The 24,134-nt window shown below is 44.2% G+C and overlaps 1 protein-coding gene across 1 annotated transcript in view; it reads left to right on the top strand.

Annotated features, from left to right (window-relative positions):
* The first annotated feature begins 1,268 nt into the window (after positions 1-1,268).
* The window catches only part of LOC138608811 (ephrin type-A receptor 10), a 49,083-nt gene continuing 26,217 nt past the window's right edge, over positions 1,269-24,134 (top strand). Inside the window, exon 1 of the mRNA XM_069681386.1 lies at positions 1,269-1,374. Coding sequence (XP_069537487.1) covers positions 1,296-1,374 — 79 coding nt within the window. The 5' untranslated portion in view covers positions 1,269-1,295. The remainder of the gene's footprint in view (positions 1,375-24,134) is intronic.

The following is a 24,134-nucleotide window of genomic DNA, read 5'->3' as shown; positions in this document are numbered from 1 at the left end:
GTTCACTGCCCTCACCACCAGCTGTTCTCTGTCGCTTTCACAGCGCTCTCAGTTGAAAATAGTTCAACTTCTGGAACACTGCTGCGCTCATCAATGTCACCTCTCGCTCACTGATCAATCAAAATCAAGAAGGGGCGGGACTTCTGAAATCAATTTTGTCAACAACGATGGCGGAGGAGAAGCTAATCCTTTCGTTTTTTAGAGGAGATAATTTCCAGATGTTGAGCTGCTGCTAACGCCAGGACACGACTCCTTTACACTGTTTTAAAATTTCCGTGATTAAAAGCAAATTTTAAGCATACAAAGCAATTTAACAGACTTAACGGTCACTAAGGAAGCGGAAGTACAACTTTCGTAACCTAGCAACAGTAAGTGAGAAACGCTGAAATTCAGGTTGTGGGCACTGCCAGCGCCAAAAAAACACTGTAAGTGGACACAGGCCCTTAACTGAACCAAAATGGATCTGTTTCAAAATGTTAACCACTTGTAAAAAAAGGCTTTTTTCCACTATGTGCACTTTTAATGGTTATTGATGCTGGGTGTTATTTAAACACATCATAACATCCATCTACTGTGGTGTTAAGAGGTTGTGGTCGTTTCATGTCTTGATATATTCGATAAGTATGTCACAGGTTCACCAAAGTCTAAGGTATGTTGTTTTTTTTGCTTTTAATTTTGATTTTTTAAAGTTTGTCTATATAAATGCAGTCAAATTCACGATATAATCTAAAGGTTTGTCACCTGAGTCAATCTGAGAACTTCTTATTTGTTTTGGTGGTGTTGGTGTCACATTTCTGTGACATTTAAATCACAAACCACTTAACTTACAGTGAGGAAACATGAAGCCTCCACCACCACACTTTAGAAGAAAAACACTGCGCTCGTTAAACTACTGCAGCAGTCTTTAAGCAGCGGGACAAAATCCTCCCAAAGTCTCCAACAGACAATAATCTAACCACTTTCTACAACAGCCACTCAGTAGAAACGCACTATATACTGCGGCCCTGATTATAGTAGAAACACCTGCGCGGAGCTTTCAGGTTGCAGCTCGTTGATAGGTCGACCCTCGCGTACCCTCCACTCCACATCCCACTTCATTGCGCTCGCGCGGTGTCAATCTCTCCCGTTAAACCCTCCCCCGAGATATGAAATAGACCGTGTGGCTCTCTCAATCCCGCACTATTTGCCCAGACGGCTTCCGCTCCATTCAAACAGTGAAGTGCGTCTCTGCTGCGGTGCGTCGCGCGCAGGCTGGAGAGAGATGACAAGAGCCCCGCGGAACTGGCCAGACAAACATGGATCTCCGTAAAACGCTGGTTTCGGTGCTTTGGATATTATTGCTGAACATAAAGGAAGACTGTCACGCCGAGGAAGGTATGTGGAGACGTGTTTCTTTGATTTTGGCTCGGATTTACCCAAAACCAGTGTCCGCAGCAGCAGGAAGCGTTGATCGACAGACAGATGTCCGCGGCGGAGATAGTTTGGCAGTGCACTTGCTCTGCGATAACAAGCAGGTGCATTCTTTCCTATAATGAGAGCACACGAGTAGAATTGCTGTTAAACACTCTTAAACGACAGATTTGATGGAGGAAATCTTTTTGCCTGACGCGTCTCCAGAATCTGTCTGACAGATTTACGCGTTTGGCTCCGCAAAGTCAAAGCGTTTCCCTCCAAATAATCCAAACAAGCGAAAGAATATGGTTTATTTGGATTGTCAGAATTGTTGGCACTCAATCGCTTGTGAATCAAAATCGATAAATTTTACTTCACTAGGCTGCAATATCTGATCAAAACCTCCTAATACCGATAAATAAACGCAGAAATCATTCGCTCCAGCGTTTCAGAATGTGAACTAAATCACTGGCGTTTAATTATTTTTGCTCCAAAGACGAAAACTGATCATATTTCCGCTCCCACATACTGTAGTATAACCAGTCTGCTTCTGTATCCACTTTATGATTTATTCAGAGAGGAAAAGTCACTTTCGCTCCCGTTCTGAGAGAGAAATCCCCGCTCACTTGTCACAAAGATTTGCATCCTGCGCCGAGCTTTTGTCACGGCATCTTTGTGCAACTGGTTTCTTTGTCTTTTACATCCTCTCGGCAGTCACTGATAGCGTGGCTCGGACGACGGGAGGCATTAAGGATGATGCTTTATTGCGCTTAAACTCTCCTCCCGTTTTTCCTGAACGGTTATTCTCGTAGAAGTAGTCAGAAAACGTGATTTCTACGTTACTTTCTTGAAGTTTTAATCCAATAATCATAATTAAAACAGTGTGGAGGCTGATAACTTGATTTATGATTTTATGCAGGTGTAGGATCAGGATTTGATTCATTGTCTCTGTGCACCTGTGAGGACTCTGGTCCAGCTCTCCTCCAGCATCCTGATTGCTACAGATAAATACTTTCTGCACTCACAAGTTAGCCAACATATCGTGAACCATCCTAACTTAAATCACCTCAAACTAAAGCACGGTGCTGTTTGAAAGTGTGTGTGTATGCGTGTGTGTGTGTGTTCCGGTAAAGCCAGGAAAGTGATCCTAATCAGTTCCTGGATTGTGAAGTGGAAAAGAGCGTAATGGCTTCAGACCCCCGGGCTCTCTCTAAAGAGGGCTTTACAGGCAAGGCACACACACATACACAGATGCACACACACACACTATCCATCTTCAGATCATGTATATAGGCTACAGTAACCTATACGCACATTTGGCATGCGTGCACACTCCAAAAGCCATACATCATTGACACACATTAATGCCCTCCTTTGCACACACACACGCGACTCATGATGAAATGCACACACTCTCCTGACACAAACATGTTGCATGCGAAGCGTTCGCATGAAACACACACGCACACGTTGCACGGTGTGCCATTTCCTGGTACTTAAGGGCCCCTTTAGTGAACGCTCACACGCCGGCACGCTCTTTTCATTTCCGCACACTTCCTCCCCAGCTTTGGATGCAACACACGCTGAAGACTCATTGCCAGATTGATTCGGTTCCCTGGAATGCTGGGTAGCCGGATTTGGAAGCTAGCTTTTGTTTAATTGATGTTGTGACAGCGATTAATTGCTGTGAAAGCAATGTGCTCCTGAAGGCTGCTATTGGCAGAGTGTCTTCTCGCTGTTCTCAAGGATTCGGGGAGAGAGACGAAACACTGGAGAGAAATTTAGCTTCTTTTAAATTCTCTGATTTTATCCAAATAAAATGAGGCTTTTTTTTTTTTTACTACCTGTGAAAGTGAAACTCTGCCACGGGGGCGGCTTTCACAAAGGAAGTGTGCCCTGTGTTTTAAGTTTTAAGAGCATCTGTTAAATCCTCCTTTTAGATTATATTACAGTATTTATGTGACTCGTTGCTCTCTAATTTATGAGATGTCTCTCTCGCAGACTGTCCTTGCGCCTGTTTGAATCTTTTAGCAGTTTTACACATCTCTTTGTCTTTGCTCTTATGTCATTTCTCAATTCTTCCCCCGTCCTCCTTTTGCTTTTTAAAATCTACTAGAGAAGATTTCTTCCGCCGTAGTTCCTTCTTCCTCTTCTCCTTTCTCTGCCCCCTCTTCCTGTTTTCCTTTGTTCTTCCCACCCTCCATATGTCACCCTCTTCTTCTTCCTCTCCCGAAAATACCTCCCGCATCCTGAGCTGACTTGGCAAACACTAATATGACCGAGGGGGCGGGGGGGTGCAGTGCAGGGGAGGGGGCGTCCACTATCCCATACACCTCACACGCAGTCAATCTCACCACTCCCCCTCCCTTCAGGCCGCTTTTCTCATTCCCCCACGCCTCACCGCTAACACACCTTGGCATCTCATCGGGATCTCATTTACTTCCCCTCTCCTTTCCTCCCTCCCTCCCTCCCTTTGCATCCATCCATTCTGCAGCAGGCGGCGAGGGCACGAGCTCGGTGCAGAACAATAGAGGCGGACTGATAGAGAGAGAGAGAGGAGGAGTGATTGAGGGCGAGGGCGAGGGGAGGCTCGGCGTAACCTGTGGGATCGTCCTGCTTGTGCGGCCGCGTGCAGCTTCGCTTGATGCCTTGTCGTGTCAGAGAGTCCGCACAGTTTTTCTTTACCTGCAGCCTTATTATGACACAGCTGTGCCTCATGTCATGTTTAATTTACAGCTGACACTCCATCAAGTCATCCCTGGTTGCTTGAATACAGTTCAGCGGTAAAGTAAACGTATGTTTCATTTAAAATCGGTCTCATCTTCAAGGTAAAAAGTCTTTAAAAGTGAAGGACTCTTGAAGGCTGGTTTCGGTTGTAATCGAGTCTGATTCAGAGCGCACAAAGCATTGTGGGTGTTCAGTATCCGCACAGGAAGTCTTTATTGAAGCAAAAGAAAAGAGTTCGAGGACGGTGAAAGATTATGAGTCCAACTTTTGCGCCAGACGCCGCAGCGATAATCCCGTCTCGGTGTACCCGCTGACCCCGTGTGTCTGCGTCTGTGCGAAGATACCAGGGACTCGGATTCTTTAATTCCTCTCCTTTTCTTTTCCTCTCTGTATGTTTAGAGTCATAAAACCTTGACAAAAAAGCAGATTTAGTGACTTCCCTTCCACTTCACAGACTTCATATGCAAACTTTAACCTCATAAATCTGCCTCGCTCAGCCTGAGCTTCATGGAGTGGTTGCTTTTTATATTTTCCCCCTTGACCACAACATTTCTTTGACCTTAAACTGCTGATACTTTGTTCTTTTTGCATGTGAGGTTAGGCGTGGGCGACCTGCAGATACGCGTTATTTCTAAAGCAGTGGGAAGGCCTTTTATTTTGAAAAACCTTCTGTACCCTGATCCAAAGCCTTGGTCTTCCTGTTTACTGCTGCCTTGAACACAACGTAATTAAATCGACTATTCAGTATTAAACTCCACTCGTATGTCATCTGATTACTGAATGACATAATTAGCACTTCGAAGCGATCTGATTGACTAATACTGGGTTTACCAGCGACTGCCAGGCTGGCGGCGGAGGAGCTCTCCACCCTCCCAGCCTTCAATTGAGACTAATTGTCTGTGATTGATGCCGGCTTACTCCTGCTCTGCTGCCTCGGCGCTCCGGTCCGTCTTTGGCCGGCCGAGGAGCGGCCTTGGACCCGGATCAGATGACCGCGACCCCTGCGAGTGCGAGAGGTCGCCTTGATTTGCGAAGATGGCAGGAGAGTCAATTTCACGAGAGGCGAGAATTTCATCTCCCAAAAAAAATAAGATGCATTACGAGCAGAAAAAGAACTCAAGAGGTGCGCGAGGTCGAGGGGTGAGGAATAAGGGAGGCCGTGCCGGAGCGAGGGAGCGCTGCATGAGGGAGTGACAGGAAGAAAATTGGAGGCGAGGAAAGGCGAGCGGAGCGATGAGGGAATTGTAAGCTGCCACCGCCGCTTTGTTCCACAGCTCCTGTATGTTACATGTAATCAAACAGACCAGGGGCTCCCATAACGAGTCAATGTAGCAGCTCAGCCACGTCCTTATTTACCTCCCACTCCACTGGAACGCATCGACTGAGGCCGAGCGACGGATCCTGTGTGAGTGTGCGTGTCTATTGGATCCCGATGGGGTCACCTGATTTCTTTTGTTCAGGGTAGAAGGACACAACGACTTCTGCTGGATCGGCAAGAATGAGCCATCAGTAGGGCGGGAGTGTGTGTGTGTGTGGGAGAGAGGGAAAGAGCTGTCTGTGTGTGTGGGTGCACATGTAAGGGATTTAGCAGGTGTTTCAGCCATATTGGACAGTGAGGAAGGGGCTCTGTGCAGCTGTGATAGATGAAGGAGCTGCAGACGGACTGCATCATTTTACTGATGAATCTATGCAGGAGAACATCCTCCTCAGCTGCTCTCTGCGCGTACCTGAATGCACCGGCGTCGTTCTGTTCATTCCTCATACCTGTGCACGTTCGCACGCTTTCATGTTTCTGTCTATAAAAGAGGACGACGTTTCCTGAGCCCGATGTTCAGGCTGCGTCCTGCAGCTTCAGGAAGAGTTAAACGACAGGCTGCATTGTGTTCGGCTGACTTCACTGCATCCAAAGCAAGTTGTTGTTTTTATGGTGAATTAAATGAAAATATGATGAAATGTTATTAATTTGTGTGTGGGTGATAATTAAAGCAGCAGCCAAATTAATTCAGCAATGAAAGAGAAGCAGAGAATATTTGAAAAGAGGGAAAAAGCTCAGTTAGTTTATTGACAACAAACATTTCTCCAACAAGGACCCCCTGAACGACAGATTAGAGCGTGGACTCTCGTTTGATTACATGTTGTCTCAGGGTCCTAATTCTGATGTGTGTTTGTGTTAGTCATGGTTCGATTTATCGTAAACATAAACTACTACTGACCCCTGCAACCCCTCAAGACCCCCGTTAAAGAACCACTCTAACGCAAACGTTCAGATTCCAGCGTCTCAAATGTCACTTCCTCTAGTAATTAATCAGTGGATCAATTACCGTATTTGTCCGAATATATGACAGGGATTTTTTCCCTTGACATACATCAGAAAAAGTGTGATCGTCTTATTTTCGGGGGCGTAGACTTTTAAATGCCAATAAACGTTCACAACAGTAGTATCTGTAAAGCGAGTGTACCCCTCACGACCGAGGCCCGCCGTAACTCACAGCTACAGAGGCAGGGGGATGAAAGATGGAGAGGCACGGTGATCGTCCGGGACAAAGTGGCTCAAAAGTTAACAAGCGACTGAGTCGGAGTTATGATGAATTGTTATCAACGCAGCAGAGTCATCAAACAACTGTCAAGCAGCCAGGAAATACGGTGCAACAGAGTGTAATGTGCGTTCACAGGCCGCCGTAGCGCCGCAGCTAGCTGCAGAGCCCCGTCCTCCTGCGCTCTCGGCGGGCTTAGCTCCGCAATCTGGATCTTGATTAAGGTCCTTGGAGTAGCAGCGGGCCTGCCTTTCCTAGCCCGGAAAAACACTGCAGCAGGCCGCTATACCGTTGCGTCTTAAAAATTCTAATAGCCTTACGTGACAGATGCTAACAGATCGTACCGTGGTCCTGACAGCGGCTACGGAACGAAGGCATGCCCGTTACCAGAGCTGTCATCAAGACTGCTCTATAAATAGACCTCACTTCGATCGTCTTATAATCAGGGTCGTTTTGTATTCGGACAAATACGGTAATACGTTTTGAGGAGAATAATTGAAAGTAGAACAAAAAACAAACCTGGAATGTTGAACGCGAACATTTAACCAAGTGGATCATGAAAGAAATGACTAACATTTGGATAAATTATTATTTAATTCATCATTTAATCTGCTGATTACTTCCTACATCAGTCACTTGGTGCACAGATTGTCAGAACGTGGTTCAAAATGACCCATCAAAAAGCAACAGATGATGCGTGTTTGGTTCAACTGACGGTCCAAAAAGATGCTCAGTGTTCTCATAAAGACTCAGTGAATCCTCACATGAGGAGACCAAATATTTCTAACATTCATGCACTGAGTAAGTGACTCATGTTTCTGCTGTAGGAAGAATTCCACCTTTGTTCTTCTCATGCTTTTATTTAAGGCGTTGAAGTATCCAGTATTTTTATCCTGCTAATCAGGCACTTTAACATTCATACCTCTGAAAGTAGTCGTAAAGTTCTTTCCCTCTGATATTGTAGATGAGCGAGTGTCTCGCTGAAAATGCACGAGTATGTTTATTCTTATATAATAGAGGGGAAAAAAAGATCATCAAACGCTGCACACTGTTTGTGAAGAGCAGAGCCAGAGCTGCTTTAGCAAACACACCCTCGCTTTCATGCCAGGGCCTTATGTAAACATCTCAAGGGCCTGTTCTCCAAAGGTTCTTCAAAGGTTATATGCAAAAAAAAAAAGTCTCATGAAAATAACTACATAAAAAAATTAAAAATATCTCCCACCACCCACACCACCAGCATCCGAGTGGAGACATATTTCAACCCGATTTTCATCCGGAAGCCTCAAACGCATTATTCATCCGCGCCGCTTTTGTTGGGATACTAATGGATTAGAGAGTTTTCGTTGGCAGGCGTTGCCGTCCTGAGGTGTCTAAAGTTGATGAATGTCACTGGTGTGTGTTTTGTGCCGAGCTGGTGCTGTGCTCTTGGCAGAAGTTTGCGCTCAGGGTGTTTTGCATTGAGGATAAACACTAACTGCATTAATGCGAGGCTGGATGTGGGCGGGCACGCTGGGAATTGAACTGACAACTCGGCGGAGCTCCGTCAGTCTAACACCCTCACACTGCAGCTTTTTATTTAATTTCCTTGTTTTCTGGTGGTGGAAACATAATCACCCACTCATTTAGACTTCAGAAGGAAAAACAGACTCATGAATGCAGACTTATTAAAGCAAGCAGGACTTTGACTTTTATTTATTCCATCCATGGTTGGACGAACAGGATCTACCGGCCAAGTACAGACCAACCAACAATCCCAGAACCTTAATGGCTCTGTTGGGAATTTTGGCTGTACAGATTCCTCCTGTTTTACCTGATTCTCTTACTTTTTGTCAGATCTGATTAAGAACTTTTTATTGGAAATTTCAAGGACTTCATGATCTTTCAAATTGGACTCAAATAATCATGCACACGCTTTGATTCAAGAACCGGCTTTGAGGCGTTGTGAAGAAACCGCTTGGAAAAGAATTGTTACCTGTGTTTGTGTGGGTGTGTGGAGGCAGTGCTCTACAAGAGGTTAAATGTGTTGCCCTCTCTCTAAGATGTTGGCTTAGAGACCATCAGCCTCAATTCAGGCTGGTTTAGGAGGCCCCACGGCGCTGTCATGGAGGTGGCCGAGGTCAAGGAATGCACAGAAAGACAAACACACTCTCCAACAGTTTGCACCACGACAGTTACCCAATCCTATCTGAGGAAGAAACGACTTTGGAGAGTGTCATTTTGGTAAAGTGGAAACACCCAAACAATCTTACTGCCAGCTTGTAGAATATGGCAGCTTTGTCTGTGGCCCTAAGCTTAAAAATATGACGATCTAGGTGCCACTCAAGAGCCAGTTTGGCGCATGTGAGGGTTTGTGGTCAAGTTAGCAATAATAAATATGCAACATCAAGTTAGACTTATGATTGTTTTGGCTTTTCATGCTTTTATTTTAGAAAGAGGGCAGTGGATAGTGGCAGAAATGGGGGAAGAGAGAGATGGGATGACATGCGGCAAAGGGCAGAGGGTGGGAGTTGAACCCGGGGTCACCGCATCCAGGACTATAGTCTCTGCACGTGGTCGCCGATTTAACTGCTAAGCTAAACTGGCGCCCACATCCATTTAGACTTTAAAAACAAGACTTGGTCAAAACCTAGCATGTGGCTGACTGCATCAGGTCAATGTGCGCTTTTGTGGGCAACTCTGGAAGCGTGTTCTCGGACTCCCCTCGTTTGTACACAATGCTTTTATTTGGAAGTGTTTCCCGGACCATTGTTGTTGTTATTTTTACTTTATTTAGCTCTGAAAGTACCGTCAGTCCATGTGTAGGGCTGACCCCGGCGGTCAGCCAATAAAGAAGCCAAGTTAGCGATAATAACTAAGCAACACTTGCTCCTAAGCCTCTCTGTGAAAACATCAAAAGATTACAGAGTTTTAGCAGATCCACAGGGGCAGCTTTAAGTGGCATTTGTAAGGAGCCATTCTGCAAAATGCTTTCGCTCAGACAGCTTTTTCGGTGAAAGGAACAAAAACTTCACCACTTTTTAAAAGAGCTACCAAATCCTGCTTTATTCAACAACAAACCTGCACTCATGTCTAGCTTTGAAATGTAATGTTTTTAATGTGTGTCTTGTTGTTTTCTTTTTTACTTTTCGGTTACCAACCTCTCATTTTCTTTAAAGCCCTTCTAAGGACGGGTGTTGCAAACTAGCAGACGCTATAAACAATAGGCTGCTTGCACTGGATGGCTGTTATCAGTTTGTCTGTGTGTATTGTATCTGTCCACATCAAATAAAACATAGATAAAGAAAATACATATTTCACATTTTATGTCTTTTTAATGGAGACCAATCATTAACATGGGGTACGGTCTCATTTGGGTCCAATGTTTCATCGTTTCATGCAGCTAACATCAGTCTGGGAGAGATGCTGTTTTAGATGCAAGGGCGTCCAACATGCGGTAGGGCCTTTAGCATCGGTTGCAGCTGAGGCAACATTGTCCGGCAGTCTGGATCCAGTTATGTAACCGTTATGTGAGCAGACAGGAGTGAGTTCCCATCTTGTGCTTTTCACGTGTCCATGTACCCAACTGGCGATACATGTTTTAAAGACACATGAGAACCCACATCTACTCTGGCTCATGCTCCCAGCAGTCTGCTCTCTTTCTAGCTAATACACACACAAACACACACACACAGACCTCACACACCTCTGCAGCCTCTCCCATCAGCCCCTGTGCTGTGTCAGTGTCCGCCTCACTGGCTCTGGCTGAGGCCGACCGGCCGCTGAACGCCGCCTCTTAATGTGCTTTTCATGTCTGCCGATTCTCCTCTGCCATGTCTGACCCGACGACACATGTTAGGAGAACTTCATTGTGTGTGTGTGTGTGTGTGTGTGTGTGTGTGTGTGTGCTGGAAGAGGTGAAAGAGCGCGCTCCTTACATCAACCATGTTTATGTATGTACATCTTTCTGCACTTCCCTGCTTTCTTCCTTTGCACCTGATTAAATGCTACATCATGCTTTTACACTTTCTACCGTCTCCAGGCCCCTTGTGGTATTAATACAGTAGGCATTATTAATGGATGTGCTTTTCTGTGCATTCGGCTAAAGAATTTTTAAGGTCTGTGTTATGTAACAATTGTGCATTTAAAGTGTGATGAAAATCCTCTCATGTGCAGTAAGACACTGTCCAGAAACACACACGTCATACCGACTCTAAAGGCAGCTGTATGACAAGTAACAAAGCTCGCTTTGTGTGTTTTCAGGTGTCAGTAGACATCTGACGGCTTACAGAGAGCATTGCATTAAAAGAAAACTCAGAACTTTAACATTGTCAGGTTTTGTCATTTTCCACAAATCAGCTCTAAAATGCCAACAGACAACTATGCCGTGCTATGCTAGCAAGAGCTACTTGCATTACATCACTGTACTTGCTGGCGGCGCCCCATGTTGCTTCTTTTGTCGACTGCAACGTTAGTACCACAGATGAGGAACACACTCTTGTCCTTCACGTGAGTGAGTAAAAACTTGCTTTCCCACTCCCCGTGGAAATAGTTTGTTTACTGCTTTTTCTTGGCGTGGCCACCTTCACTGTCCATCATAAATCTGGCTGAACAGGCTAATAGCACCGAACTCCTCTCTTTAACTCAACTAGCCTGCCGATGCAGATTGCTGCCACATTGCTGTGATTGGTTAGGTTCAGCGGTTTACAAACTTGCCAGGAGCAGCACCACTTTTATTGAGAGCTGATAGACCTATTATGTTGTAATGGAGGGGGTGGGACATCTGTGTGTTACATTGAATTGAAGTGGGAAAGTGCATTTATTGTTGTCACATTTTTTGTACAGAGTCTCTGAACCTCTTGGTGAGCTACTAAAATCCAGGCCCGCTAGCTACCGGTAGCTCGTGAGCTACCTGTTGGAGACCCCTGCATTAGATCCTCTTCTTATGAGACCCTTATGTAGCCTTTAGCCTGTAGCAGCGGGCTATAGAGGTCCTGTAAGCTGACTTCTCCACACCCTTTACTTTCCCATTCTCAGACTTAAAGCCCAGCGAGTCAGTCTCATCACTTGAGGCAAGATATCAAATTTTACACAGCTCCATCTGGTACCTCAGAGAGCACGAGTACAACTTTTCAGCGTGTGTAGGAGGACTTATCAAGACTGCTAAAGAAACGTTGGCGTTTAAAATCAGTCAGGTTAGCTGATAGAAATCTAAACATGGGGGTTGTCTCTGAAATATTGCAAACCTGGTGCAATCAAAAATGCTCCCAGCGCTCAGATGACTTTCAACTCTTGTCATTTGAAGACTCCAACAGTACCTGAAAGCACCGCGGCACAACAAGTGTCAGCTGTGCACAGAAAGCAGCCTGTGGCCGACTTTTAACCAAATGAGATAAAACTGGTCTTGATCCCAGCAGGCAGATTTACACGCTATGTTGTTTTTAATTATAAACTTATTGAACATGATTTTTTACAATTTGCAATTATTTAAAAAAAAAAGAGCTTTCTTGCGTTTTGCAGTTTGTCAAATAAACGTAGGACGTAAAATATCCAGTATAATCTACAGCTCAGACTCTTATATAGAAGCACAAGAATGATTGACGCATGCACATCAGGTGGACAGACGCATGCTGTTCTCTGACCAGTGCCCCCTGCCCAGCAGTTTAGTGTCATCCTTGTCTTTGCTTGTGATCCCTCCTTCTGTCTGTGCTCAGCGGTGGTAATGACCGTCATGTTGGAAATGTGTCCGGCTGGGCCTCGTAAACCATTACCCCCGTGCCTAGGAAACGCCATTAATCTTTCTGAGAGGCGTTTGACCTTTCAAACTCATTAACCACCGCCAGCGCGCAGACAGACGGGAGCGCACACGCCAACTGCAGACGCACTTTCTCGGGCCCAGAAAACAAACCGCATGTGCACACTGCTTAGGCAAACTTGGCACACACACACACTCACGTTAGGTGTGAGCTCACCGATGTGTGTCCGACTGCCAATATCGCCTTTACCAGGTTGCCAGCCTCTCTCTCTTTATCACTTTTTGTCTCCTCGCCCGTCCTCTTCAGCTGCTCTCTTCCTCTCAGTGTGGGTTTGGTCAGTGACCCGGAAAATTGCCCGACCTTTTAATACGCAGCCTCCTCGGTGATGAATAAATACATAAATCGCGCGGCTCCAGCTCAGTCACTTTTATGATAGCCCCCTCCCTAACCCACCGCCTTCCCTCCCGTACACCTGATCGCACCCCGTCATCTGCACCCTCTACACACCGACACAGAAGAGGGAAAGCAGGGTGTCTTTGAAGCGCAAGCCCCCCGCGGAGAAGACTATCCATAATGAAAGGGTGTTAGTGGCTGGGCCGAGGGCGAGAGAGTGTGAGTGTGAGCGGCGTGGATGGCAAAGGATGTGATGGGGGGGGCGAGTGGGCGAGAGGCAGGTTAACACGCCAGCATGGGACCTGCTCCTCTCAGTTTATCAGAAGGCGAGGGCGGGAGTGAGGGAGCTTTGTACGTGGCGGAGGATGTAAAGTGGCGAGTGGCAAGAAAGGTTAACGTGGCAGCATGACACGTGGTCTGCTCGGTTTATCAGAAGTGCGAGGGATAGCTGAACAGGCTGGATAAGGCTAAGTGGTGGGGTGGGAACAGATGAGACTTATTCTGCTCAGTTTACCTTAGGTCTGGAGAAGAAAGAGAAAGAGGAAGCATGGGGGGCAGGAGAAAAGAAAAAAGCGACTGACAAAAAGGCATAGTAAGAAATCAAAGAGAGCGTGAAGAAGGCCAAACCAACACAGCGCTGCTCCCTTCGGCTTTGTGTGTTTGCACTCTCGGCTTCTTGTTATGCATGTTATCATACAGACCCTGAGTACATTCCTGAGCATGCGTGTGCATTTTTGAGTGCGCGTTTATGTATTTCTTTGTGTGCCAAGCCGTGATTGCAATCAGGGTGTCATCAGCGCGGGATGGTTGGGTGGAGTGTGCTCCTGTTGTTCCTCTGCTTCCTCTCTGCTATAAATGTAAACGAAAAAAAACAATTAGTCTGCCAGCCAATCAGCGCACCAACCAGCCAATCAGTTAGTCAGTTACCCAGCTGGCCGGACAACCCATCATCTTGTCAGGTAATCGAGCAACCAAGCAACCAGTACGACAGTTAGCCGGGGTAATGCCGTTTAATCAGGCAGCAAGCAGTCAATCAGAAAACTCTTCAACTGATATCAAGTCAGCCAGATGCCCGTTGCCATTTTGCCTTCCTGTCTGTCAGCCAGCCCGCCAATCAGAGAGCATGGCATTTGATTAATCAGTCACTTCAGAGAGCAGCCAGAGATTGTCTGTCAACAAAACAGTTTGAGCACCAAAGGCATTCCTTCCTGTGCTGCGTCTACAATAGGTTAGTATGGTGTCATCTCTCTGAACTATTATCTTGTCACTCTGAACCTACTCGATGTATAATCATGCCTCAAAGCATCAATCATTCTCGCTGACGTACCAAAGGAAGAGAATATTTGTCCTCAGGCAATACACAAGTTCAGTAAAACAAGCAAATCTTGCTTGTTTTAGGTGCCAGAGCCAAGAGTACAGTGAGACTGCAGGGGCTTTATTTGCTAAGAAAATATCCAAATAAAGTTGTAACACCAACAAAGAAAGAGCACTTGCACGAGCCAAAGAAAAAGTGAAAAAAAGATCTCCACCAACTGTTACAAGTACAATTTGTGTGCCTCTGCTGGAATACTAATCCACATTCTGGCAGCCCTAGCACCCTAAATCACCCTGCCGATCTGGGGCATTCTCAGATTACATTTGAGATTCTTGGATGGAGAACCCTGACATTTACTGGTCATGCTGTCAGAAAACATTGCAGCCATTCTGCAAAATGGACCACACATTAGACCAGTGTTTCTCAACTGGTCTCACCACCACCTCCTTAGAGACCAATTGCGACCCAAATGTTTTAACCAGTCAAATTTATTTAATTAAAATCTGTGCAATTTGCATAAGAACATATTTCCTCTGCAATTAATTCAGTTAACGACCTTTTTCAACAGAAATAAAAGCAACTACTGTAGGGCTCGACAAGTTTCAAGAATGTAAATGTAACTGTAGCTGGGATTACTGGGATTATTATTTCTTAATTTGATTATGTTTAAATGTCATATTTGGCAACCCTATGAAATATAAATGGTACCTTTGGTCAGCAATTGATTAAAAAAGTCGTTCTCCCATTAGGTGTTTCGAGGGGGCCCTGTCAGTACCCGATCTGTCCCAGCTGCCCAATCCGTTCTGCGCACGCGCAAAAGTCAGCGCGTGCGCAGAATTTAACCTGTTTTACGACACTGCCCGATCTGTTCCATGCATGCATCGCTCGACTCGAGAGAGTTGTGTTCGTGTGCTGGCGGTCAAATTAGCTAGTTTTACCAAATTAACTAATGATACAGAGTTCTTTTAAAAACCTATGTAATAAAACAAGCAGTTGTGCATCTTTTCTGTGCTTTTATGTTGGCTAATAACGGCCACGTACTGTTATTTTTATTGCAGTGTAGTGTATTTGTCTAATATTGTGTTGTTAATAAAGTTATTAAAAAAGACTTGCTGCCGTCAAACGTTCACATGTGAGGTACAAATCGGGCAGGAATAAGTATGAGCATGCGCAGAACGGATTGGGCAGCTGGGACGGATCGGGTACTGACAAGCCCAAAAGCCTTGACTCTATAACAGTTAGCTTGGTGTTATGTTCAGCCTTGCTATGCTAGTTAAGCTAGTTAGGACACTAGTAAGCGTAAGCTAAGTTTTACCCCCTTTGTTTGTCTTCTATAAAAATTAGACATGTAGCAGCATTTTACTCCCATTAAAGTTGTATTCATGTTTAAGTCCAATATAATTTGTCGTTTGTCTTTATGGTCTGTTTTCACTGTCCATCAATTGCTGAGAAAAAGATCTGGGTCTGAAGCTAGCTACTAAAATGTTAGCATTTCTGTTTTGCTTTGTTAGTTCAACTCTGTCTTTTTGCTGGGCTGTACGGGCACTGTTAGCTTGTCTAAACTTGTGTAATAGAAATGATTGCCTGCAGTTTCATATGTGTGTTGGGTCATTAGAGCTATTGTATTCAACAGTTTAAGTGGCAGCCGGAGTACCAAACCAGCTAGCTTAAAAGGCTATAAACTGCACAGAGCTGCATATTGGTATGTAAATCACAGCAGGTTTGACACTATGAGTGACTGTGTCACATCACGTGGAGTAATTTAATTCAGTGTCAAGATCAAAATGATCCCTTAATGCAGCTTTATGTAGCGTTCATTTCTTCCTCTCTTATTTATGCTGCTTTCTTTCTTTTTTTTTTCTTTGTCTAGACAGGAGGCGTTTATATTAATGGAGCAAAATAGCCTCTTCCTCCCCCCTCCCACACCTTTAATTGAGGCATACAGGCTTGCATTAATGTCGGGCCCACCATAAATGCACACTACTAACACACATTGCATAAAGTACAATGCCACGGCCCACCTTAGAGGTATACAAACACACCTTGATCCACATACCATCACCGAATTCTCGTTTTCTGCTTGTGTAAAGTGTAAATATGACCTGCGTTAAAAGGAATTAATGTTTGATATCATATATTGAAAAGCATGTCTCTCCTCTGCAGCTTAAGCTCTGAAATTATAACACGGTTTCACAGTATCTCCTCCTGGTCCAGCCTGTAGCTAAATGCTAGCTATGGTTATTACAGCTCTGCTGAGGAGGGCTGAGTGGGTTGGTGGCGTGTGTGAGTGTGTGCTTTTTGTAAGAATTGGTTTATGCACTGTAATTGGTTTGCCCTCACATTTAATGCATCTGCTATGTGCGGTTAGTGTGTGTTAACCCTGTGTGTGTTTGAGTGACTGTGTGTTTGTTGGGAACCACTTCCATGGTAAATTGATTTAAATGGGGTTGCTGAGGGTTACCATGAGGTTGTTGGTGATGTAGGCAATTCCCTCCATTTTCCTGCTATGTGGTGTTCTTGATTGTGTGCTTGCTGTTTGTAACGTGTAATTTTTTTGCACTTGAATTTGCATGTGAACAAATCACAGGAAAGCCATTTTGTGTTGTTTGTTCTGTGAAGTTATGTGCCGTTTTTTCTTCCTCTCACCGTTTCAGAGTGGGACTATAAGTGCATTAATTAATGTCCGTGCAGGCGAGGCATCCCTATGTGCATATTCTCTGTGGTGAGGCCTGCTGGACTGGTCAGATGGTCCGACTGGTATGGAGCTGAGGTGACTGGGATACTCTCTCCAGGGCAGATGGGAAGGAATGCTTTTGCACAGGAAGTGGCAGAATAAAGTGCCTTCCTCCCCTCTACTCTTTTCCCCACTCACTCTGTCACTCTCTCTCTCAATTGCTCTTTCCATCTGTCTCTCCCTCGCTCTTTCTCTCATTCTCTTTCGCATTCTCTTACTCCATCTCACACAATTGAACTTGGCAGTGTTTCAGGCATTGAGTGGCTTGAGTTAATGGCGAATTACCTGCCTCTCAGAAGTCTTGAGTGTGTATGTGTGGCATTATAGGAGAGGGATAAAGTAATGGACTTTTGCTGGAAGGTCATTTGAAGGAGCCTGCCACTAAATCACTAAATGCCACTAAAGCATTCAATGAAGCCTATTCATTGGCCGGGATTGTGCGGATTTACATGTGAATGTAAATTGGTCACCGGTTTGTGGAATGTAATTGTTTTCTGTGCTGAAGAATTTGTCTCCAGCGCACAGACTGCAGCTCCAGTAATCAACTTTCAGCACCGAAGCCAAAAGCCACACTGGGCTCTCCAGCGACCGTCAGCCTCCATACATTTAGTTTGCTTAGCTAATGCCGTGTGTGAGCTTGGTTTCCTGTGTGCCCTTGTGGGATTTTGAGGGATTTTGACGATGACGCAGAGTGGCAGCACCACGCAGACGGCTGGCTCAGATGGCACCGCAGAAGACTTGAGTCAATTAACAAACCAGCCTCCAATTTTGAAGCCAAGATGACTAAGAGCACTTCCCTTCCAGCATCAGTCTTGTTAGCAGTAGTTGCAGAGAGACTTTTTTTTTTGAGATGCAAATCTGGGATGTCCCCAAAAGAGTTGGCAATGGGTGGAATATTTTCACGTCCAAGACTTGGGTGTGATTTAATGTGGTCTCTTATTCTGTCCAATAGGCCTCAGAACTCGTAACAAGTGAACATCCTTAGATTGAAGCGTCACTTCTTTGGACTAGCCTTTGCTTAATCACTTAGTGTGATCACAGCGCCATTAAAATCCACTTTTTTTTAAACAGGAAACGCTATGTTTTGGGGCTGCCTGTTTGATTATGGTGTTGTTTTTGCTTCAACACTAACACATGCTTTCAAAAAAGTAATTATCACAATGCCACCTTAATGTGAGCTTCTCAAAATAAGACGCTTTCCATTTCCTGTGCACCCCTTTCTTGTTTTTAGTTCTGTGTTTTGTCTAGATCTTTGTCGCCTTCAGTCCCTTTTTCATTTCTTTTTGCTCCGTCATTCCCTTTGTTTCTCACCAAGCCTGCTTTGGGACTGAAAGGTAGCCAAGAGCTCAGAAAAACACCCAACAGCAGAGAGTCCAAATTAATCATGAATACATTAGCGTGTCCTTGTAAACTGACAAAGTCCTCCTTTTTCTCCCTCTCTTTCCAATTTTCTTAAAATCTGCGAGGATGTGTGTATACGGAGGCCCCAAAAGTCACACATCTTCATTTACCGTCCACACGTGACGAGCCTACAGATGCACACTTGAAGCCTCAACAGTCCCTCTTGTTTCACATAAGCACACAGATACAGCGTGAGGGCGAGCTTGCTTTTAGCCGACCACCCCCTGAGGACAGAGCCTGATGAAAAATTCAGCTCAGTTAGTCAAAGAGTGGCTTAAAGGAGAAGCTGTTTGGTTTGGTTACTCTTTGTCCTGCTTCTTTATCTGCCTGTCTGTCATTTGGTGTGTTTGCTCTAGTCCTCTCTCTCCTATTCCCGTCCCTGTATCTGTCTGGTTTGTGGAATTGGTTTGTGATTCTGCCATGATTCAAACAGTGTGACCACTGGTCACCGGGCAGCACGTTGTGGGTGACATTTGCCCTTCGCTTGGCTTCGAATACAAACCTTCTGCTCACCGAGACCATGTGACCACAGCGGTTGAATATGTTTCTGACCCGTGACTTGGAAAGGTTTGAATTCATACGGTGAAGCAGTGGCTTTGTAACAATTAACAGGCGACACAAGAATCTGTCAACAATTAAACACTTTGTGCTCGTGTAAGCTGATTTATGCTGGGTTGTAAATCTGTAAAAGAGGCTCCTAATGCTTCTGAGATTTCTTTCTTTCTTCTGCTTTTTGATGTATGGTGCCGAAATGAATCTTTGACTCTTGTGGGTGGACTGGTTTGTTCCAACTTTTCAAATTAAACTTGGATCAGTTTTAACCTTCTGAAGCATGGCCAGCGAGTGTTATGGCCGAATCTCTATGAATCTCAATGGGTTTATTGTCTTTTCATTCATGCACATTTCCCTACTCACACATAACCAACATTAAACCATAGTTAACATATCAGAGGTTTATACGTTAATATTTTGCATAAATATTAAGAGTCAGTAACTAAGCACAAAAAAGCTACACCGTTTAAGTTAGATAGGACGTCTTAAGAACAAAATGGTTGCAAATAGGCAGTGAATATAAACAATAGTTAGCCCCTGTTAAAAGTTATACACAATTTAGCTAAAAGTACATTGACATGAATTAGCTCATGTATTTCAAGCCTCAAGGACTATGCTATGCTATTAGCCGACACAAAACTAGTATTAGCAATGGTAGGCTATTGCAAGCCTCTAAGAAAAATGCATACGGCTAGTAGCTGAAACACACTTGCCTGAGCACATGCATTTAAGCTAGGCTTGTTGCTGAAACATAACTAGCATTAGCATAGGTATTTCAGACCTCAAAGACAAAATGCTCGGTGAGGCTAGTAGCCAAAACATTACTAGCTTTAGCACAGAAGTTACAGGCCTCAAAGACAAGTGGTTAGGCGAGGCTAGTAGCCAAAACATAACAAGCTTTAGCGCAGAAATTACAGGCCTCAAAGATAAAAAGCTAGCTGAGGCTAGAAGCCAAAGCATTGCTAGCTTTAGCACAGGAATTACAGGTCTCAAAGAAAAAGGCTAGGCTATGCTGGTGGCCGAAACATTACTTGCATTAGCCCAGGTATTTCAGGTATTGGACTCAAAGAAATTGGCTAGGCAAGGCCGGCGGCCATAACATAACTAGCATTAGCACAGGTATTCCAAACCCTGAATAATTCAGCAGTAGTGCAATTCCCTCCCAACACTCAAACAAACAGGGGAGTGTTTATATGTGAAACATTGTCAAATATCTAAGCTAGCAGAGTTTGCACCTCATTCACTGTACAGCTAGGTGCTAAAGTTTAGCAGCAAGAGCTCTTATAGCGGATACATTCTGATCTTACTGGCAGTTTTGAAACCTGACTTCAAAATAAAAGCCCAAACTGATCAAACTTGAGACACCACATAGAACAATAGAAACTTATTAAACCTCATTTAATGCAAATTTTAGATCAAAGGTAAACATTACATATGGAAGGCATTTTAAAGAGTAATTTACAGCTTTAAATTATTAAGCAAATTTATTTCATTTGCTGTTTTGGTTTTCTTTTGTGAAGTTCTTTAGATTGAAGCCCGTTGAAGGTTTGTTAAAATATGGCGGACAAGGGCAGGAGGAAAGGCAGGCAGGATGACGATTGAAATGCAGCTCGGAGAGGACAATACTGAATCTAATCTGTTTATACAACCTCACCTCCAGTCTCCCTCCTGTCTCCTCTCATTTCAAACTTGACAAACAAACAAATATACACACTTGTGCACGGACACACACACACACTAATGCACACCCCCACACTTTATGAAAGAAACAGAGGTCCTTCGCTTATCTCACAGGTGAAATCTGGAAAAATGGAAGTGTTGCATTTGCATTTTAATTTGCCCTCAATCAGGCATTGTGTTTGGTGTTGCAGCGAAATTGCCTGGTGTTTGCTCCTCGTACCTATTTATAGGGGCTCTTTGAGAGACGGGCCCTAAATTCAAATCTGCCTGCTATCACAGTGTATGGAGATGAGGCTTCTTCTCTCCTTCCTCTTTGGCTTCTGTTTTCTTTTTTCCCCCTGTCACTCATTCTCTGCATACTTCTCCTTCATCTATTTTTCTCCATCAGTCTTTTATTATTTCTCCTCACTTTTCACCCATACAAACTGTCCCCCCCCCGTCCCATCCCACCCATTTCTCATTCTGAATGCACAGATTTCATTAGTGATGCCGTGTGCCACGCTACTCGCCTCTGAAGGGCTCCAGCGGCCACGGAACCACGACCCTGCTCTGCCCTCATCATCTGTCATCTCATCCCTCTGCCCCCCCTTTGATATTTCCGCCCTCCCTCTCTCCATATGTGCTTTCCGCTCCAGCCGTCTATAACATGGCCATAAGCTGTCTGTGGCCGATGAAGGACCTCCTTCACACAACTAACGGCTCCCTGCAGTCCAGAGGAGTGGAAGTTTAACCGTATGGGGACTGCAGACTCTGATATGAGTGTGCAGTAAATGGTGTGTGCAGGATTTTGCAGTAAATGGTGCCAAAACTGTGTTCCCATAGGTTATTATACAGCAATTTGGTCTATACACCAGAGATGTTCCAGTTCCATTTGTTCTTTCCCAATACTGATGCCAATACAGAGACCTAACTTTTACCCATCAGATACCTTTACAGTAAAAATGATACCTTTAACAGCTGTGTACCACTTACCCTGTTTGTATATACGATTGTTATCTTTGTTGTAGATCCTGGCTCAGCACACATAAGGAATCCGAACTTAAAAAACAAACGGAGCTCCTACAAACGAGATAAGCTAACGTTAGCAGCAGCTTGGCTCGCGGCCCATCCTAACGTCCTGTGTCCTCTGAAAAGTGTCAATTATTGAGAATTATAGATTTGTAACATGAAACTTCTTTTTCGGTTGTTACATATTTTACTCAGTTGATTTTAGAGATTTTAGATACATCCTTAAAACGTTTGACAGAAAACAGATGGCTAACATTTAGCTGACATTTGTGAGCTTCGAATAATGTTACACTTTCTGCTAGCATCGCATTGTTGTTGTTTGCTATTATCATAATAATGGACTTCAAATCAATGCTTGTTGAGACCACATTGTGTGTAGGCTAGGAAGTTCTCAGTTTCGTTCTATTTGGCGACACCTAGTGGCGTGCGCATACGTCCCAGATAGCGGAGGTCCACGGTTGGCTCCGGTTGTAACTCTTGATTTTCCTCGCTGACGGTCGCTTTCCTTTTTAGACTGTTTGCCTTCATCTGAGTGTCGAATTTGTTTCTTTTCTTTGGATTTTCACTTATTTTTGAAGTTGTATCTGTAGTCATCCATCTTTTCTTTGTTTGTTCAGCCATAGTAGATTACTGTTTACTCGCAACACTTGCAGAGACCGGAAAAGCAGCGCTTAGCTCCGCCTACCCTCTCTGGCAGAAAAACGCATCACTAACTGGGCGCCACTTGGGATTTGTTCCGCAAAAGTCGCCACAGACACCCAGTCTGTAATACTGCAAATGCAAAGGCTTTCATCAGTGGGCCATAGGCTCAATCATCGTTGTGTTACCTCATTCAGCGATAGATAGAGACTTAACAGACATTTATTTACATGAAAATCTTCAAGATTATTACTTTAAAAAAACGAAACGGGTACGCTTTTTAGGGCTTTTTTAATATGGTATCATATCAGAGTGTACTAGCACTAACCTGATTCTGCATTTCATACTTCATTTTAGATACAGAGATATGTATCAATATTGGATCAACATACACACAAAGGTGATCCGACTGTATTTCCAACCGCACACCACATTTGAAAAGAGAAAAGACACATTAAGCTTGTTTGTAAAATTGCACCTGGGATGTCGTCCTCTAACTATTACTTCAAAATCTCAGACATGATCTGATTGTTCCTGAGGTTTTCCCCCCGCCGCATCAAACCTCTTTATAGCCGTCTGCGCACGGTGCTAAAAGCACCTCATGATCAAATGCCTCAGTCAATCCATCATCCATGATTTGCACATGAGGCCTCAGGGCGTTGTGCTTGTAAAATGAGGTGTGCATACATTTGATCAAATCCACCTACAAGCTCCTGCAGGTGCTCTGATTGGTTCCTGTTCCACTCTGCTGCGCCGACGCCACCTCTCACTCGATAGGCCGAGACCTCCGGGGACACGACCTCTGAGCTCTGCGCTCGGTGTTGTGATTGTTTGGAACAAGATGTCAGGGAGGACTTTCGGGGTCAAGACAGATGACCTTTGCCCTTTAACCCCCGGGGATCTGTAGGTCAACTGCAGGGCTTAAAGCTATCAGTATGGCAGTGTGTGTGTTTGTCCTGTATAGGGTAATTTATGGTGAGGAAAAGTGTGTGTGATTAATATAATAGAAGCTCATTTTACACACCGCTCACTGAGCGAGAAGAGGTTTTCACCACATGTAGATTTTGATGATAAACACGCAGGTTAATGAGCTGTAAAATGCTGTAAAAATGTGACTCTGATTAAGTTTTGTGTAAGAAAATGTCAAATAAATTTCAGCAACACTTAAAGGATTTAATGTTCTCTAACTGGCGATGACAGAAATTTGGAAAACACCCATCTGCTCTCTTTGAATTTATAACTGCTGTGAGTCTTCAGCAGGCTGGAATCTGTGCCCTATTAGTCAGGGCTAATTATGAAAACGCTATTTTTGAGGCAAAATGTGTATTAATGCTAACGATTAGTGAAAGCTGAGTTGTCATGTTGATGGACTATAATTACCTCGGACCCCATCTGCACATTTTATCACTCAACATGTTGCTTCTCTCGCTCGCTGCACGTCTGTCCTGAGGATATGGCATCGGCTTGATAAGCGCACACATCCTCTCATTTGTAAACATGTACACATGCGAACTGATACACAGTCAGGAAGACACACAGCTGTCAACTGAACATGTGTTTCATGAGTGTGTCATGTTTTTTTTACGGTGACTTGTTGAAGTTTATGTGAAAGGTGACTGGGGGTAAATATTGAGGCAAAGATGTAAGGGGAAAGTGAGTACACTGGTGTGTGTATATAGTTATGATAGTATGACAAAGTGGACCAGAAATATCTAGTATCTTTGTCATCAAACCATGTTTTATGGTCTTTATCCTGACTACTGCCCTGACCAATAACTGAAAAAGAACAAATAGCCCATCTCCATACTCTTGAATCAACATGTCTTGATTTGTCCGGCCTGTCCAAAGAGTCCATACACCAAAGATAAAGACAACAAAGAAAAGCAAAGCAAAGTCTTCTTTGTTAACCTGTAAATATCAAAGTATTTGGCCAATACCTTCCCAATCAATCAATCAATTATCAAAGTATTTGCAGGCAAAATGTCCAACACATGCAACATTCTTACAAGAAGATTTTTTTGTCTTTG

The sequence above is a fragment of the Semicossyphus pulcher genome, unplaced genomic scaffold (assembly GCF_022749685.1).
Source record: "Semicossyphus pulcher isolate SPU_LCO1_2020_fin unplaced genomic scaffold, fSemPul1.0.p SCAF_5, whole genome shotgun sequence".
Classification (NCBI taxonomy): Eukaryota; Metazoa; Chordata; class Actinopteri; order Labriformes; family Labridae; genus Semicossyphus; species Semicossyphus pulcher.
The sequence above is the reverse complement of the archived record's forward strand: the minus strand, read 5'-3'. Positions and strand labels throughout refer to the sequence as shown.